The sequence below is a fragment of the Lissotriton vulgaris genome, chromosome 8, assembly GCF_964263255.1.
Source record: "Lissotriton vulgaris chromosome 8, aLisVul1.2, whole genome shotgun sequence".
NCBI classification, from domain to species: Eukaryota; Metazoa; Chordata; class Amphibia; order Caudata; family Salamandridae; genus Lissotriton; species Lissotriton vulgaris.
The window spans coordinates 489,787,106-489,802,506 of record NC_141696.1 but is presented as its reverse complement, the minus strand read 5'-3'; the positions used below and the strand labels follow the sequence as shown (position 1 = coordinate 489,802,506).

Here is a 15,401-nt window from a genome sequence, read left to right as displayed (position 1 = left end):
TTCTTGTGGATCCTTGATTTGGAATTTGACAGAAACTAGAATGACCATAATATTTACTAATTAAGCGTTGTTCAGGTACTGTGTGTATTTCTCTAGACACATCAAAGCTGGCTACAGTGACAAAAATGAAACCAACTTATTTGTTATGTCACCATTGCAGCACCTCTTTAGCTCGGAAGTACAGTAATGCATGCTGTTTATGAGCCACAAAGTGATAGCAATTGGATCCATAAATTCCTGTCGACTATATCTATAAAAGCATTGTAAAAAGTAAATGTGTTATGACTATTCCATGCACTGCGTAGTAAGTAGCCTGCCCAGTGTCACTGCTAAAGCTGTGAACTTTCCATAGCCTGTACATTCACTCCAATTTATCTGCTCTTTCCTGTTCCCTCAACACAAGCCTGCATTTTGCGGTTGTTCAAGTAGTAATCGGTCAATGATCATCTCTTGATTTAAATAATTGTTGCTAGCTCATCAACCCCAAAATGGCTAATTGCTGATTTTAGCAATATACGCATACACAGCTCTCTTGCACCAAGCACTGTATCATCGGTACATATTATTTTCAGTAAGCCTTTATTGAAACCTGGAGTGTAGGAAAAATAAAAAATTGTCTAAATATAGCAGAAAGATTTATTTTTGAGACTCCATGCTAAATACACAGATATTTCTGTCCTGTAGCCACAAGGACTAATATGCTAGAGCAATAGTATGTCACCTCGCTGCTGCAAGAAAAGTTGTATGAAGCCAAGGCGGTATGTAGAATAAGTTCATGAAGAGTCTTCTGGACATGACCACCAATGTACCAACGTAATCAGTGAATTTATTTGGGATGTCATGTCAGAATCTAAGTATGTTTTTGCTGCGTGTGGTTGTATAGGAGAGTAGGGTCTGCTATCCTATGGTCACCCCAAATATTTGCTTTTTGCTTCACTGGTTTTCGACTTAATGTGGCTGTGGGCCTGCTAATCAGACCCACAGCCTGCTGTTCTCTGTCTAAATTCATATACATGTACTATAGGTACATAACCCAATTGGAACTGGACACCTTGTTAGCCCCTGTACCATGCACTATAGGTGCTCAGGGCATAGGTGCATCCAAGGCCTACCAGGGGCTGCAGCATATCTTTTACCACCCCTGGCTGGTACTTAAATCGACACAACTGGCTGATCACTCAGCTGGGGCAAGGTGGTGTACTCACCCCTTGCTTAGATATAGTATACCTATATCTAAACCTAAAACTGGACACATATACACCTATCAGTCACTCCTATGGCAGGCCTTAACAATCCTGGAGGCAGAGTGATTGGTTTTATGTGAGATGGTGCTCTAGCATGAGCTGAGCCTATCTGCAGCTGTCGGGACCAACTCCCTTAGCTGTTCCGGGATATTGCCATACCATATACTCTTAAGTGCATTATAATCCATCGCGGTTACTTGCTAACTTTGGTTTGGCTTTATCAAAACATGTCGTGTTTGGTGTCATACAACTTGGAATACTACCCCCTCGCCAGTCCTGGCGACGGGGGTAGCATTCCACCCTTCTAGAGGGAGAAGACATGTTACTTTACTAAAACGCGGTTAATCCTAACCAGAGCCCCAGCATCACAAAATGGATGCTGCTGCCACAGACATGAGTCTGACCTCCTGCTGCTGACCGAAACTCCGGCAGGGGAGGCCTAGACAATAGATATCCTGTCACAGGGAGGTTGCACACCACCCCAGACAGGAGATAGTGGATTGTAGCAGGGAGGGTTGAAAGAAACCAGACACTGCCTGGGGAGCACAAGGCTTCCCCTTGCATAATTTAGTCAAACCCGTTCTGGGGAACACCGGCCCCAGTCCCAGCGCGACCCTGGACAAAGGGAAAGGGGTGTAACCACCCCCTTCCTGGGTCCCACCCATAGGAGGGACCTAGCAGGTAATCCAGCCCCCAGTTTGGAATAAGAGTGGGGACAGTGCCAATGCACATCAGATTATCCTGACTGAAACTTATGAAACGAAACTCTGGACCCTTCGACATCCTACTCGACGTAGAAGACTGAAGAATCTCCCTTGTGGTCAAGGAGTGACCACCCTGTGAAAACAGGCACCATCCAGCACCTCGACGTTTGCTTTGTTGCAGTTCCCGCCGGAACTCGAGCGACAGAGATCGACAAGACCCAGCGTGCCTGCCTTCTAACAGCCCGATCCACAGTCCCTGCAGAGCTGAGACCCGTGGAGGCAACCTGAAGCGTGGGGCCGGCCACCTTGGAAGAACAACGAAGCGCTGACCGTGCAGCTCCCGAGGCTCCCTCGAAGCTGTGCATTGGGGTTTGAGAAGCCCCAGCCCGAGCAGCTTTTGCACCAAAGCTCACCCCTCCACACTCTCCGAGGGCTGCGTGGGGCCCTTCTGCATTTTCCTGCTCGACGCGTTGGTCCGGTCACTTGCCCGTTGGCTTGTGGCCCCAGTACCGACGAACCTTTGAATTTACACTGCTGGTCTCGATGCTCCCGACTGGCCCTCGCTCCCCTCAAAAGGGGCAACCTCTCTGACTTTCCTAGTCCGAGCAAGAAGCGATCTTTGAATCCTGCGTGGGTTGCCTTTGCCAAGGCTTGTTAGCTCCAATCCGGAACCCAACACCGTCGCCAGCGAGAGCCTTCGTGGGACAGCTCGTGATCCACTCCTGGTCGTCGTAGATGCCCTAGAGTCCACGTGGCAGCGGAGACAAGCTTCACGACAACCACCTGATTGCGCCCGACATTGCCTGGTTCCTTCCTGGTTCCACCCTAGTCACATCTGAGTGACCCAGACTCTGTCCCCTCTTCTTCCAGGTACTCTACAACTTCGATCCACCCTTGGATCACACCGGACACTTCTCATCTGGACGCCTGCAGCATCTTCATCTCCAGGCATCATCGAACTGTGTGACAAAACCCAACACACTTTGACACCTATGCACCCGCTTCCTGTGGGTGAGGTAACTTACTAGCACCGGAGTTCCTACACAGGTACACACCTCTAGTGTCTAAGTCTAAAGTTTGGTAGTCCTAGTCCAGTCGGAAGACTCTTTAAACAGTAACTTTGTAACTTTTACGTATCATTGACTTTGCATTGGTGCATGCGTGTGCTTTAAGCGCTGCACCCGAGTCCACGGGCTTTTCCCGACTTCTTCACTGCTAGTCCCGACCAGTCCCAGCGATTCCCCAGGCCCTAGGCCTGACCACTGTTCGTAAAGGGGTACTTATACCACTTTTTTAATATATGGTTTGAGTGGCCACCTGGTCTCATCCATAATTGTGCAACTTTCATATGCTTTACTGTGCTTTTGTTTAAACGCTTGTGCCTCTTTACTCATAAAGAGTACTGAGGATTATTCTGAGAATAAATACATATATTTTTATAATATATAACTTGTGTAGTGTCCTTTCATTTGAGAATACAGGATTGTGATTGGTAAAACAGCTCGCTTAACACAACCTCTGAAGTTAAGCCTTTAAGGCTGCCTAGTCCATGCTACCATTAGGATAGCTTGTCTAATAAGGTTGACTTACAACCAGACATCATAAGGGATTGTTTGGACTGATACAAGGTGCCCCCAGAATTGGAAACATCATATATCAGGCCAACTTCTCACACACATATATTATTGACAACTTAAATAAGTGAAAGAACACGCTCTAAATTCTTCAAAGGTTGCCTAAATATTCAATTTGTAGCGTGCTAAAAAATGTCTCGCTCTCTGATAAAAGAGGGTATTCTTAAATCACAATGTAGCGTCCCTTGTTAGCATCCGTCCCCTCTAGGAGTGCACTGCCGGACATTCGGAAGCGCATTTACGACCACAACAAACTAAACCGAGATCCCTTGACTAAGGGCTTCTGCCCGAAATGCAGCGGGATGGAGGAATGTAATTAACAGTTTGGTCCGAAATATATCACTGTTGAAGCAATGTGATCTTGAGAAATTCAAATAGAAGATGGCGGATAACGAATAAAGATCGCCTAACAACAAGGAGTACTCATTGTCTGAATTTATGTTGAATGATACAATAGTTGAACAACCCCGGGATGACGAGACTACAGAGTGCTAGAGGGGTGGACCCTAACAGGGAACTCTACATTGCGACATATATTATTGACCACATGGGGGTCCTCAGACCGAAGCAATATGTTTAGGAGCCCATTCGCAGTAGATAACAAATTTCAGTGTTCGGCTTTGTGATGGATATGATGTTTCGGTCTCCTCCTCAACATCGGGAATAGATTATAGTACACAGTTTACTCATTAACTGGCCAGACTTTTTTTTTTTTTTTTAAACAAAAACCTACCACATTAGGTTCTGTTATACACTGCAATTACCATTATGTGTGGTATTGTATCCATCTCTGATAGGTTGGCTAAATTTGAAACAGCTTGCATCAATAAGAGGTAACAGGTTAGCACCCAATGTGAAAGGAAGTGTCCGTCCCACATTGCTTCTTAGTGCACTTCAGTTTTGAACATATTGAACCAACACTGTTTGGAAGCTTAATTGCAAACAACTACATGGAGATGAAAAAATGTCCGGCAAAGAATACCCATTGCTGCATTACAATATTACCCAAGTTGAAAAACATATTGGCTTATGATCATGCATCTGTGATTATACTTGTGTATTATTCTGTATTCCAAATCACTTAGCCATATGTTGTCCTCTGGCTCTCCTTTAATTTGTAATTCCCATCCTAGTTCACCCCAGGTACATTTTATACAGACTTGAACTACTTTCAACCCTAGGTTTTGAAGATATAGGATAGCATTGTGGAAAGGGGCAAACCTCACGGTGCCACAATGTATTTGCCTCCTCTTCTGAAACATCATCAAAAACGTGTCCAGTTGACTCACCTCTCCCAGTACCGCCATTTTATTTTTTGCCACTGGCTGTTGACTGAGTGACATCCCGCTAGAAGAGAATAAAGCCTTCAGACGGCACTATTTATGCAGTGCTGTGGTTAGTTCACTTTTCAAATCTGTATATATATTATGTAATGATTCAGGCCATCATCAGTGCATGCCGATCACACTGTGGTGATTCATTGGTCACAACATCATATCTCTATGCCACTGTTAGAAATAGTCCTTTTCGGATCCTAATTATCTTTCCACAGCAGGGCTGCTCATTACCAGGTAGATCCCTAGAGGGGATAATAAAGCAGCACCAGTCATATTGGACAGACTTAGCATACTTAACATGTTTTAGTGCAAGAATGTGTTTAACCTCTTATTCGTATGTAACCTATTTCTACTTTCTTTGCAGATACTTGATACTAAAAACCCACCAGTTATCTCTTGATGCCTTCTTGGTTGCCTTGAAATTCATGCAGGTCGAGGATGTGGATATTGATGAGGTCCAGTGCATCATAGCCACTCTTATATACATGGTATTGGTTTATTTCATTTGTTTCCATCAATATTGAATTATTGGACCTAATTTTACATTTTAAGGTTTAATGAAGCTATGTTTTATACCGTGCCATTAAACAACAGAACTTCTTAACAATGTCATGTAGATGAAGGAATCTGTTACCCGATGCATTAAGATCTATTTATTCAACTGATACCTTCCTGGTAAGCATGGAAAACCTAGGAGACTTGGCTTGCTGAGCTACGGAATGGCCGCTTAGTGGGCGAGCTCCGTCGGCCAAGGATTAATCTTGAAGAAATCGGTTTATTAGGGGGAAGCGGTCCAGCCGGAGTGCACCCTAATTGTAGAGTAATACTTGTGGTACACAGCGGGGCCAAGATATCCCGCCTTCCGTCTCCAGAAGAGAAGATACACGCCTGCGGAGTTCGACCCGGGAGTCAGTGTGGACTCTGATGACGTGAAGCCGGGGACTGGGTCCAAATCGAGGCCGAGTCCTTGGTGGAAACATATGCCCCACCGGGAAGCACTGGCGAGCGGCGGCTGACCTGTGGGCCCCTCGGCTAAGGGGGCAACGAAAGCAGAGGTTCGGACATGACTGTGGCAATACCCTGCCGCGCAGCACTGTGGTTTGAGCACGTGGTGACGGACATTGGGTGCTCCGGGCTGCGCTGGCGCCATCTTGAGCGGTGAGTGACCCGAGCTGGATCTGGAACCAGCCCCGATTGTTGTGTACGCCTCCCGGTGGCGCTGGCGGGTGGATGCTGATCCGGACACCTCCCGGTAAGAGTTAAGGAGCGCTTGTGATATGTCTGCTCCAAGGCGAGGCCCTTGTATTGTCATCCAGCAGTGTGTGGACAGTTTGTGGTATGTGGTGGCTGCGGGCAGTCTTAGTCATAGGGGCACCTTCCTGATCCGGTACAAACTCTTCTATGGACTGTCGCCCTCATAACACCCTTGCAAAAGTGGTGGGATGCTCTGAGAGATCACCAGCATTTGAATGCCATTGAATTACCCGGAGATTGGTGGCGCTGCAATTGAGGAGCTCCACTGAAGGGGGCAGCTCATGCTCTCTAGTGAGGTGTAGGTGTGGTCTTCAGCTAGACTCTGTGCTGTTGCTCCTGTCTGGGTGGCCCGAAGGTCGGTGATAGCCAAGCGGCCACTCGGAGGTGTGTAGGTGTCACGTATGGCAGGCTCGGGCGTGGAGGATAGACAGCTGCTGTGGTGCACATCCACATAGCCGATATGGGTAAGCAAGACGCAAAACAACCCAAGATAAACTTTAAGCAAAGGAGAGCAACCCGGCTGACAGAATCCGAGCCTGAGACAGGTGTGGGAGGTTCTGTTGAAAATCACTCGGAGGACCAGGGGGAAGACATCCACACGCTCATGCTAGAGATGCGCTCCAGCCTCCGTACCATCTACGCCAAACTGGACACTCTGACGACCCAAATGGAATCCGTCAAAGCTCAGGTGGGTGTCCACGAACATTGTCTGGACATACGGACTGAATTCCATGAATTTCAGGTAGAAATGAAAGAACAGCTGTCGCAGATGGACAAACTGCTGGGTATAATTCACCCGAAAAATAAGGATTTGGAGGCGCATCGCGCTGATGCAAACTACGCATTACTGGCATATCTGAGACCACGGCCATTGTTAAAATGGAGGCATTCATAACAGACGTGCTTCAAGAACTTTTTGATACCCACCTTTCACCAGTCTTTGTGGTGCAGAGAGCTCACTGTGCCTTGGGACCTAAACCTCCGGTCGGGGCCACTCCCTGGCCAATATTGGCGAAAATCCTAAATTACCAGGACCGGGAACTCATTTTGAGGCAGGCGCGTGTGATGGGGAACATAACGCATAAAAGAAACCAGATCTCCTTTTATCCGGACTTCACACATGCCGTCCAGGCGGTGAGACGGAAATTTCTACCAGCCCAAAAAATCCTCATGCAGACACAAATCCCCTATTCGCTACTATACCCTGCTAAGCTGAAGGTGTCACACGGTTCCTCTCATTTCTTCACCGACTCCAAGTCTGCACTAAAATTCGCAAAACACGTAGGGGGGAAAAAATGCGACAAGTTCCTGGCTGGAGTCATCTGCAGGCAACCAGTTAAGTGACAATGACTGAGGGCATTTGGGTTTTATAGATGGGACATACATACTTCGTATTCTCCTAATGTGTTGTTTTTTGGGTTCAAGATGTCTGTATTTTGTTTTGTGGTCCTCTTTCCTTTGTTATGGGTTGGCCTCTGCAAGTTGCTGCTACTATCTCTATACTCACACTTCCATCGGGCAGGGAGTCGAATTGGATGGTGGGGAAGATTATTTTCTATGTTCAGGAACTGAGACACGTCGCCTTCATGTGGGAGGTATGTAGATTGGGTGGATAGGGCAGGCAGACATACCATGCTAGTACTTGGTGATTAGGCACTGCTGTGTGTTATTTTCCAGTTTGGCTGTAGACCTACCTCCCTGCAGTTTCTTGGTCGCCCTGCCCCCATGGGAAATTTCCCGTCTGTTGCTTGTTCACATGTTTGTTATCGGGGGTATCTTTCAACCTGTTTTGGGGTTGTGGTGGGTGCTGGGTTGTTGTTTGTTTCGATCATGTACCAGACCAATGTTGGATCCATTGCACAGTCAAAGAATATGGGGATGAAGCGGGAATCTAGCGAGCGCAGCTTTACACACTGTCCTTGAGGATGGTGATATGTGTAATGTATGGAGATTGCGTAACCCCCTGACTAGACAGGGCACCTGTTTTTCTGAACATTATAGAGCTTGGGCTTGGTTGGACTTTTGGCTGGCTTCCAGCGAGGTGGCCAGTTGAGTCATAGATGTGGCGCACTTGCCGCGCACCTCATCAGACCGTGCCCGGTGCTTTCTACGGCTAGCTCTACCTAGTTCAGTGCCATGTGCGTTTTCATAGAGACTCCCCCACAAGCAGTATTGGACAATGCTTTTAGAGAAGAAATATGTACAGATATAATGGACTATTTAGCTAATAATATTGGCTCTGTCGATACAGAGGCCTCACTGTGGGAGGTATTCAAGGTGGTCATCAGAACCCAATGTATCGCTCGCTAGGCCAGAGTGTTGAAGGCCATTAGGGGCACGCTTACTTACCTGTAATCCCAAATTTAAGAACTTAAAGCGAAATTCTCTGCGTTTGATAATTCCAAACCCCTGACTCTCCTAAAAACCAAATTACTGGATTACGCCGAGGAAGCACAACGCGAAGTAACGTTTCTTGGGTAGCATGCGGAGGCGCGCAGATATGGGGAGGGCGATAGACCGGGGAGAACACTTGCCGGTATGATTGGTACCCCACGGTCCGTAGCATATATCCCTGAGATCACTGACCCGCAGGGAGACCCAGTTAGAGGACAGTGGATATTCTCAGGGAGTTCTCCACATTCTATTCCTCCTTATATATATATATGGCCCCTCAGGATAGCTGTCCGGAGGGCATGAAGGAATTCCTAGATTCCCAGGCACTGGTCTGGTGCAACAATGACTACAGGGAATATATGGACATCCCTTTTACCGTTGAAGGCGTGGCTGATGTTATAAAAGGCATGCCTCCAGACAAAGCACCGGGATCTGACGGCCTAACAACCGCATTCTATGAAGCATATAGCGGAGGAGCTGGTGTCTCCTGTGTATGAGGAGGCTCAGGAGCCTGGCATTTTGCCCCCAACCATGCGGGAAGCGATCATTTTACTTTGTTAAAACCAGGAAAACCTGACACTGAGTTAGATTAATACAGACCGCTGTCGTTGATCAACGTTGATGTCAAAATTTTAGCGAAATTGATAGCAAACAGATTGCAGCCTTTGCTCCCCCGCATTGCCCTCCTGGACCAGTTTGGGTTATTCCTGGCAGGTCAACTTATCATAATATTCGTCTACATTTCTCGGTAATAAGTTACCTACACCCGCATGTACAGGCCGCGGCGTTGTTTCTCAATGCCACTAAGGCCTTTGATACACTGGAGTGGGCTTACCTCTTTGCAATATTGGGCCTCATGGGGCTTAGTCCCCAGTTCATTGGCCTGATCCGTTTATTATACACTCAGCCCTCTGCTCGGATAAGGGTCAATGGGCTCCTGTATGACCCCTTCCCAATCTCACGTGGTACGAGACAGGGGTGCCCCTTGTCTCCCTTACTTTTCGCTGTGGCAATGGAGCCTCTAGCCGCACGTATAAGGCAGCATCACACGGACAGAGGAATTGGTTTTAGCACCAGAAGCCTACTCATTTCATTGTATGCAGATGACGTCACTCTTTATCTTACAGACCCTGAGTTAAATTTAAATCCCCTGCTCAGAGAATTCATTACATTTGGAGGACTATCAGGTATATCCATCAATTGGGCGAAGTCAGTCATATTCCCCCTGACAGACAACACGAGAGTCATGGCTACTGAGTTTCCGCTAAGACGGGAAAATGAGAAGGTTAAGTATTTGGGCATATGGATTAGCCGTGATCTGCAGGAGTTATGGAGCCTGAATTATGGTCGCGCTGTTAACTGGCTGGAGAATAAGGTGGCGATATGGTCGAGTCTACTGTTATCACTGGCCGGAAAGATTGCCCTGGCTAAAATGGTAATTTTACCTATATTTGTATATCTTTTTGTTAACCGGCCGCTCATCCTTCCGCAAGCCTTTTTTAAAACGATACGCTCTCTTTTGATATCGCTGGTGTAGACTGGAGGACAAGCCAGAGTGTTTTGGGAATTATTGACATTACCGTTGGCGCAGGGGGTGATGGGGGCTCCAGATATTAAGCTATATGCCCCCTGTGCGCAGGCACAGTTTTTATACTACTGGGTTCACCCTACACCGTTCCAACTGCATGTTGCAGTCAAGACTGGTGTGGTTAAGCCTGTACCTATAAGGGTAGCGCTGTATCAGTCATATAGACATCCAAGAGAGGACATTGACACTGCTGAAACACTTCCCTGGGCGTGGGATGAGCTGAGAAGACAGGCGGGTGCTAGAATACTGTACGCCCCCTCTATACCAAAAGCGCAAAACCCAATGGTACCCGGTGTCAAAGACGGGATAAGCAAAACGATGGCTCAGAAACTGACATTGCACACGTTTACGGACTTATACCCTAACAACACATTCAGGGAACTCCCAGTCGAGATTGATGGTCAGTGTGTGTCATTTGCTGGCATGTTTCTATATCATAAATTATGCTCTGCTTGCCGTGCCTTACATGAAGACTTCCCGGTCCCCCGGCCTACTCTCTCGGTCCTGGAAAATCTGCTGCGCTCCCTTTCACCACGCAAACTAATCACACGCCTTTATACAGGCATGCAGGTGGATGCTCCGATACTACGGCCCAGCGCGCTTCAGGGGTGGAACTCTGAACTACCCCTCGCACTCACTCGCTTACTGTTGTCAATTTACTGAGCTGTCCCCTAACTACAAGCTTAGTTCGGTCCATTTCAAATTCCTCCACAGGTATTACAAAACACCTATAGGATTACACCGTATAATCAACCAGATTATAGGTTTGTCCCGGTCGATGACCCCTCTGCTGTGTCTGCTGGGCTATGTCAAAGATAATCCAGTGAAAACATGTAAACTTCATGCACTTTTACTATTCGCTAAACGTCAGGTGGCCGTGCACTGGGGGAGGGGTAGGGTACCCTTGGTTAAAGATTGGATAAAAGATGTGACATATGGTCATTCCCAACTGAGTGTCTTTCGGGAGTTGATGCCGGCCGCCTTGAGACTAGGTAACATTTGGGAACCGTTTCTTGATTGGGCTAGAGAACAGGGAGGTGGTGATGGAACTGCCTTGGAGAATGTGGTCCCGGAGGAGAACCAGACATAAATCAATGTGGACTTCAGATATGTCTGATGTTGTGGGGGTTGGGTGGGGTCTAGGATACGTCCATATTCTTATAATATTGTTAACCTCTTGGAAGATTTGATTTTGATTTGATTGATTTGATTTTGTGATTTGTAGAGCGCTCGAATGCCCGAGGGCGTCTTGGCGCTGTAAGAGATAGAGACTGACTGACCGTAGTAGTGGTGCACCACCTGGTTAAGATGAGAACAGCCAGGTTTTCAAGTTCTTGCGGAACGACCATAGAGAGGGGCTGTTTTTCCGATCTGCTGGAAGCTTATTCCAAATGTTTGCCGTGTAGCCAATGAAGCTTCCCCCCCCCCGGACCCCCCCCACCTAAGCTCTTTGAATCTGTGAGTAACCAGGAGTTTGGCACTACTGGATCTTAGCGTCCTGGTTGGTTCGTAAGGTTTTAGGTTACTTTTCAGGAACCCAGGGCCTGAACCGTGAAGTGATTTGTACGCTAGGCAAGCTGATTTAAACTGGATTCTTTTCCCTACCGTGAGCCAGTGTAGGCCTTGCATTTTTTGCGCTACAGGTTCACACTTGGGAATATTCAGAACCAGCCTGGCAGCCGCGTTCTGGAGACGCTGAAGTTTATGTAGCAGCTGTTTTTGTAACCCTGCATAAAGAACATTGCCATAATCTAGTTTAGATAGAGCTAGCAAGTTAACCAAGGTTTTGGCGGTGTCGGGTGGAATGTACGGCAGCAGTTTCCTAATGAGTTTCAGAATATACCATACCGATGAGGAGAGATTATTTATTTGGGTCTCGAAGGTGAGTTTGGAGTCAAATATGACCCCTAGATTCCTTACTTTGTCCACCGGCGTTGGACATCTACTGAGGCTGTCCGTCCACCAGAGATTGGTACAGATGTCCGGGGTGGCGCCCAGTAACATAACCTCCGATTTGTCCCCGTTAAGTTTTAAACAGTTGTCCTGCATCCAGTTGCTGACCTGGTCCATGCAGAGTCTGAAACTGTTCGCGGTCTACGTGGTGTTGTTAGAGATAGCCACCTCAATTTGGGTGTCGTCCGCGTAAGATATTGGAACGAACCCGCAATTCCTGATGATGTTGGCTAGTGGGGCGGCGTAAAGATTAAAAAGGGACGGGCTCAACGACGAGCCCTGGGGAACCCCCCATGGCAGATCAAAGGCCCTTGATGAGAATTCCCCAAGCTCAACCGAAAAGGTTCTGTTTTCCAGGAATGAGGCCAACAAATTGGTAGCAGAGGGAAGAAGACCTAGATCCTTTAGCCTATTTATGAGAATCTCATGGTTAACAGTGTCGAAGGCCGCCGACAAGTCTAACAGAATGAGGGCGGCCTTCCCTCCTCCGTCCAGAATCCTCCTGAGCTCCTCGGCTGCCATCACCAAGGCAGTCTCGGTCCCATGATTCTCCCGGAACCCATATTGGGAGTCCTATAGGGTATGCGTGTTCCGGACAAATCCTGCCAATTGGGAGTTCAAAAGTTTCTCTAGAATCTTAGCCTGAAAAGGAATTCTTGAGATTGGCCGGAAAGTGGCTGGAATTGAGGGGTCCAGGTTAGGTTTTTTCAGCAATGGAAGTACCGAGGCTGCCTTCCAAGATGTGAATGTCAAGCTATCAGTCATGTGCCTGGGATGTACTGCTTCTTCAGAAGCCCGTTCTTTTTTTTTTCTTTTGGTCATAATGTTAAATATGTGCTATGAATTGATCCTAGCTGGATATAACTGATATATTGGTCTGTTGTATTGATTTTACAGTACATTGTTTTTTGTGAATAAAATGTTAATAAATAAAAATAAAAAATGAAAAAGCATGGAAAACAGAGACCCACTGCTGTTTTAGTATCACTTAGATGCCTCCAGGTGTGACGTGTTATATAAATTGATTAGATATTTTATGAAACAGCCTTGTAGGTGATGAATGCCTTCGTAATATGATTTGCCAACAATAAGTATGAGACCATGTTTCTTCTGGACAAACAAGAATAAAATGAAAACATTAACTATTAGACAAGGAGCATACAAGTCAGAAAATAGTTTCAAGTAGTAAGTAAAAATTGTCCGAAGGAGAAGAACTCGAAGTCTCAGGAAGCAGATAAGCTGCCCTCTTGATTCTGTGCTCCATAACTGGTTAGTAAAGTCACTTGTTCGGGGCTGTTCTTCAGAGTAACTCAAATAAGTACACTTTATTGAAGCTCCAATTTAAACTGTGTGTCCGAAGCAAGTGTCCAAAGGGCAGTGTTCAAATGATTGCTGGTGTTTGAGTTTAGCAGTTGTTGGACTTCACCCATAAAATCAGTTTTACCTTCAATAGTGCTTTTACTCTGCAGTCTTTGTGGCCTTTAATATGATGTTGATATACTTTTATTTTACAAAGCCAGTTCAGAGTCTCTGGGTTTGGCAGAAAGCCACTATAGTAGATTTAGACTTGGATTATGGAGTCTGAGACTCCTGGACTTTTTTTTATTCCAGTTACTAGTTTTCCTTGTGCAACCTGGAGCTTGAAGACACTACATTTTGACAAGCCAAAGTACAGTAAGTTGGCACCGTTGTGTCAGGAGATGATGGTAATTTCTGTAATCCCTCCTCTTGCTTTGTAGCCTTGTAGAGGGACGAGAGGTTGACTATGCTAAAGTAGACACTTAGAAAAGGTGTAGTTCACGGGTCATATCTGGCAATTGAGAGTTATTGTTGAGCGGGGGAGTATGGAAGGAAGTATGATGGTGATTAATTTGTTTCTAAAGAACAGAAGTACTATTTTGAGCATTTAAGTTCTAGGCAATCTACTGTCATCCAAGGTTTGATAACAAACAGGCAGGTTTTAGTGCTTGGTAGTATTTTTTGCTATTTATACGTCACAATAGATGTGTACTCAGAAGGGTACTGATACAGGAGGTGAAGCAGAAGATGGTTTATAGGAGGGTGCCGTGGAAAATGTTGAAGAGATTGCACCTGGTTTCAGTGGCAATCTCCTGGAAAAGGCAAAGATTCACAGGCTATGAGCTCCATGATGACAGTTTTGCCTTCCATCTTTTTAGTGGCATCTGTGACAGTCTCATCTACAGTGACCCCCTAGCTGTCCAGACCGAAGTATTGCTTATCCACGGCCATTAAGATTTCACCCTCTAAATCTAAGCCATTCTAGCCTGCTTCTCCAGTGACTCCTCTGTCATCTACCTGTTCATCGCCTAACTGCCTCATTGATGAATGGCTATTCTCCATTGGAATTCTTGTCTGTGACTACTTTGTTGTCAATTATTCTATCAGAACCCCTCCTTTGACGATCACTCTGTCAATTATGCCTCCATCAATAAAGATGACATTGATGAGGACTAGGTTGGCAACCGCTTCATTTCCAGCTGCAGTTTTTTTTGCTGCAGACAAATCACAGCAAAATTGCCTTTCCTGTTAAAGGTATCTTTCATTCATATCACACATTTACTTCCACCACAGATCTTGGAGAAACACTCATTTCTTGTACCAGGAGGATGAAGAATTTGGCAATGAGAAGGATAATGTTGGTGGAGCTGAGAAACCTGATACCAGTGGATTTAGATGATGACTAACTGCCATGATGACCCACAGTCATTTAGTCCTCCTAAACTGGACAGTCTGAAAGAAACACATAGTGATAGATTCCTTACCTTAGAATTACCCCTAGGTGTCAGACTAGATACAGACATTTTTCTTCAGCAGTACCCCTGTGCGTCGGAGGGTTGCGTTGCGCGGCTCCACGTCCATCGTTGGCGTCGAGGTCGCCAAGATGACATCACTGCAGCTACTTAGACGCCACCCTTTAGCGCTGGCGTCAGTTTTTTCTTTTTCTGCGCCATCAAGCGCAGGTCCAGAGAGAGTGGTACCCCCTAGCCTTTTTTTGACTGAGTTTTTTTAGGCTTTTTGTCTGTTTTTCCAAGTCGATCGACTCCTGGTGTTGTAGGGATGCCTGGTTTCAAGTTTTGCTGAGGACTGTCACCGGATTATGTTGATGACGGACCCGCACCATGTTTGTCTCTACTGCCTCGAGCGTGACCACGACCCCAAGTCGTGCCCCAACTGCTGGGCCATGGCGCTGAAGACTTTGCGGGAGCGGTCCCGAAAGTTGCTTGAGGTCCAGCAGTCGGCTCTGCGCCGCTCAAGGTCCCGGTCCCTTGGGA

General features: G+C 46.5%; 1 protein-coding gene across 3 annotated transcripts in view; it reads left to right on the top strand.

Annotated features, from left to right (window-relative positions):
* Window positions 1–15,401, top strand: part of PCID2 (PCI domain containing 2) — a 321,918-nt gene that overhangs the window by 255,744 nt on the left and 50,773 nt on the right. For all 3 annotated transcript variants that reach the window (XM_086934305.1, XM_086934306.1, XM_086934304.1), the window contains exon 14: window positions 5,284–5,407. In XM_086934305.1, coding sequence (XP_086790431.1) covers window positions 5,284–5,407 — 124 coding nt within the window. The remainder of the gene's footprint in view (window positions 1–5,283; window positions 5,408–15,401) is intronic.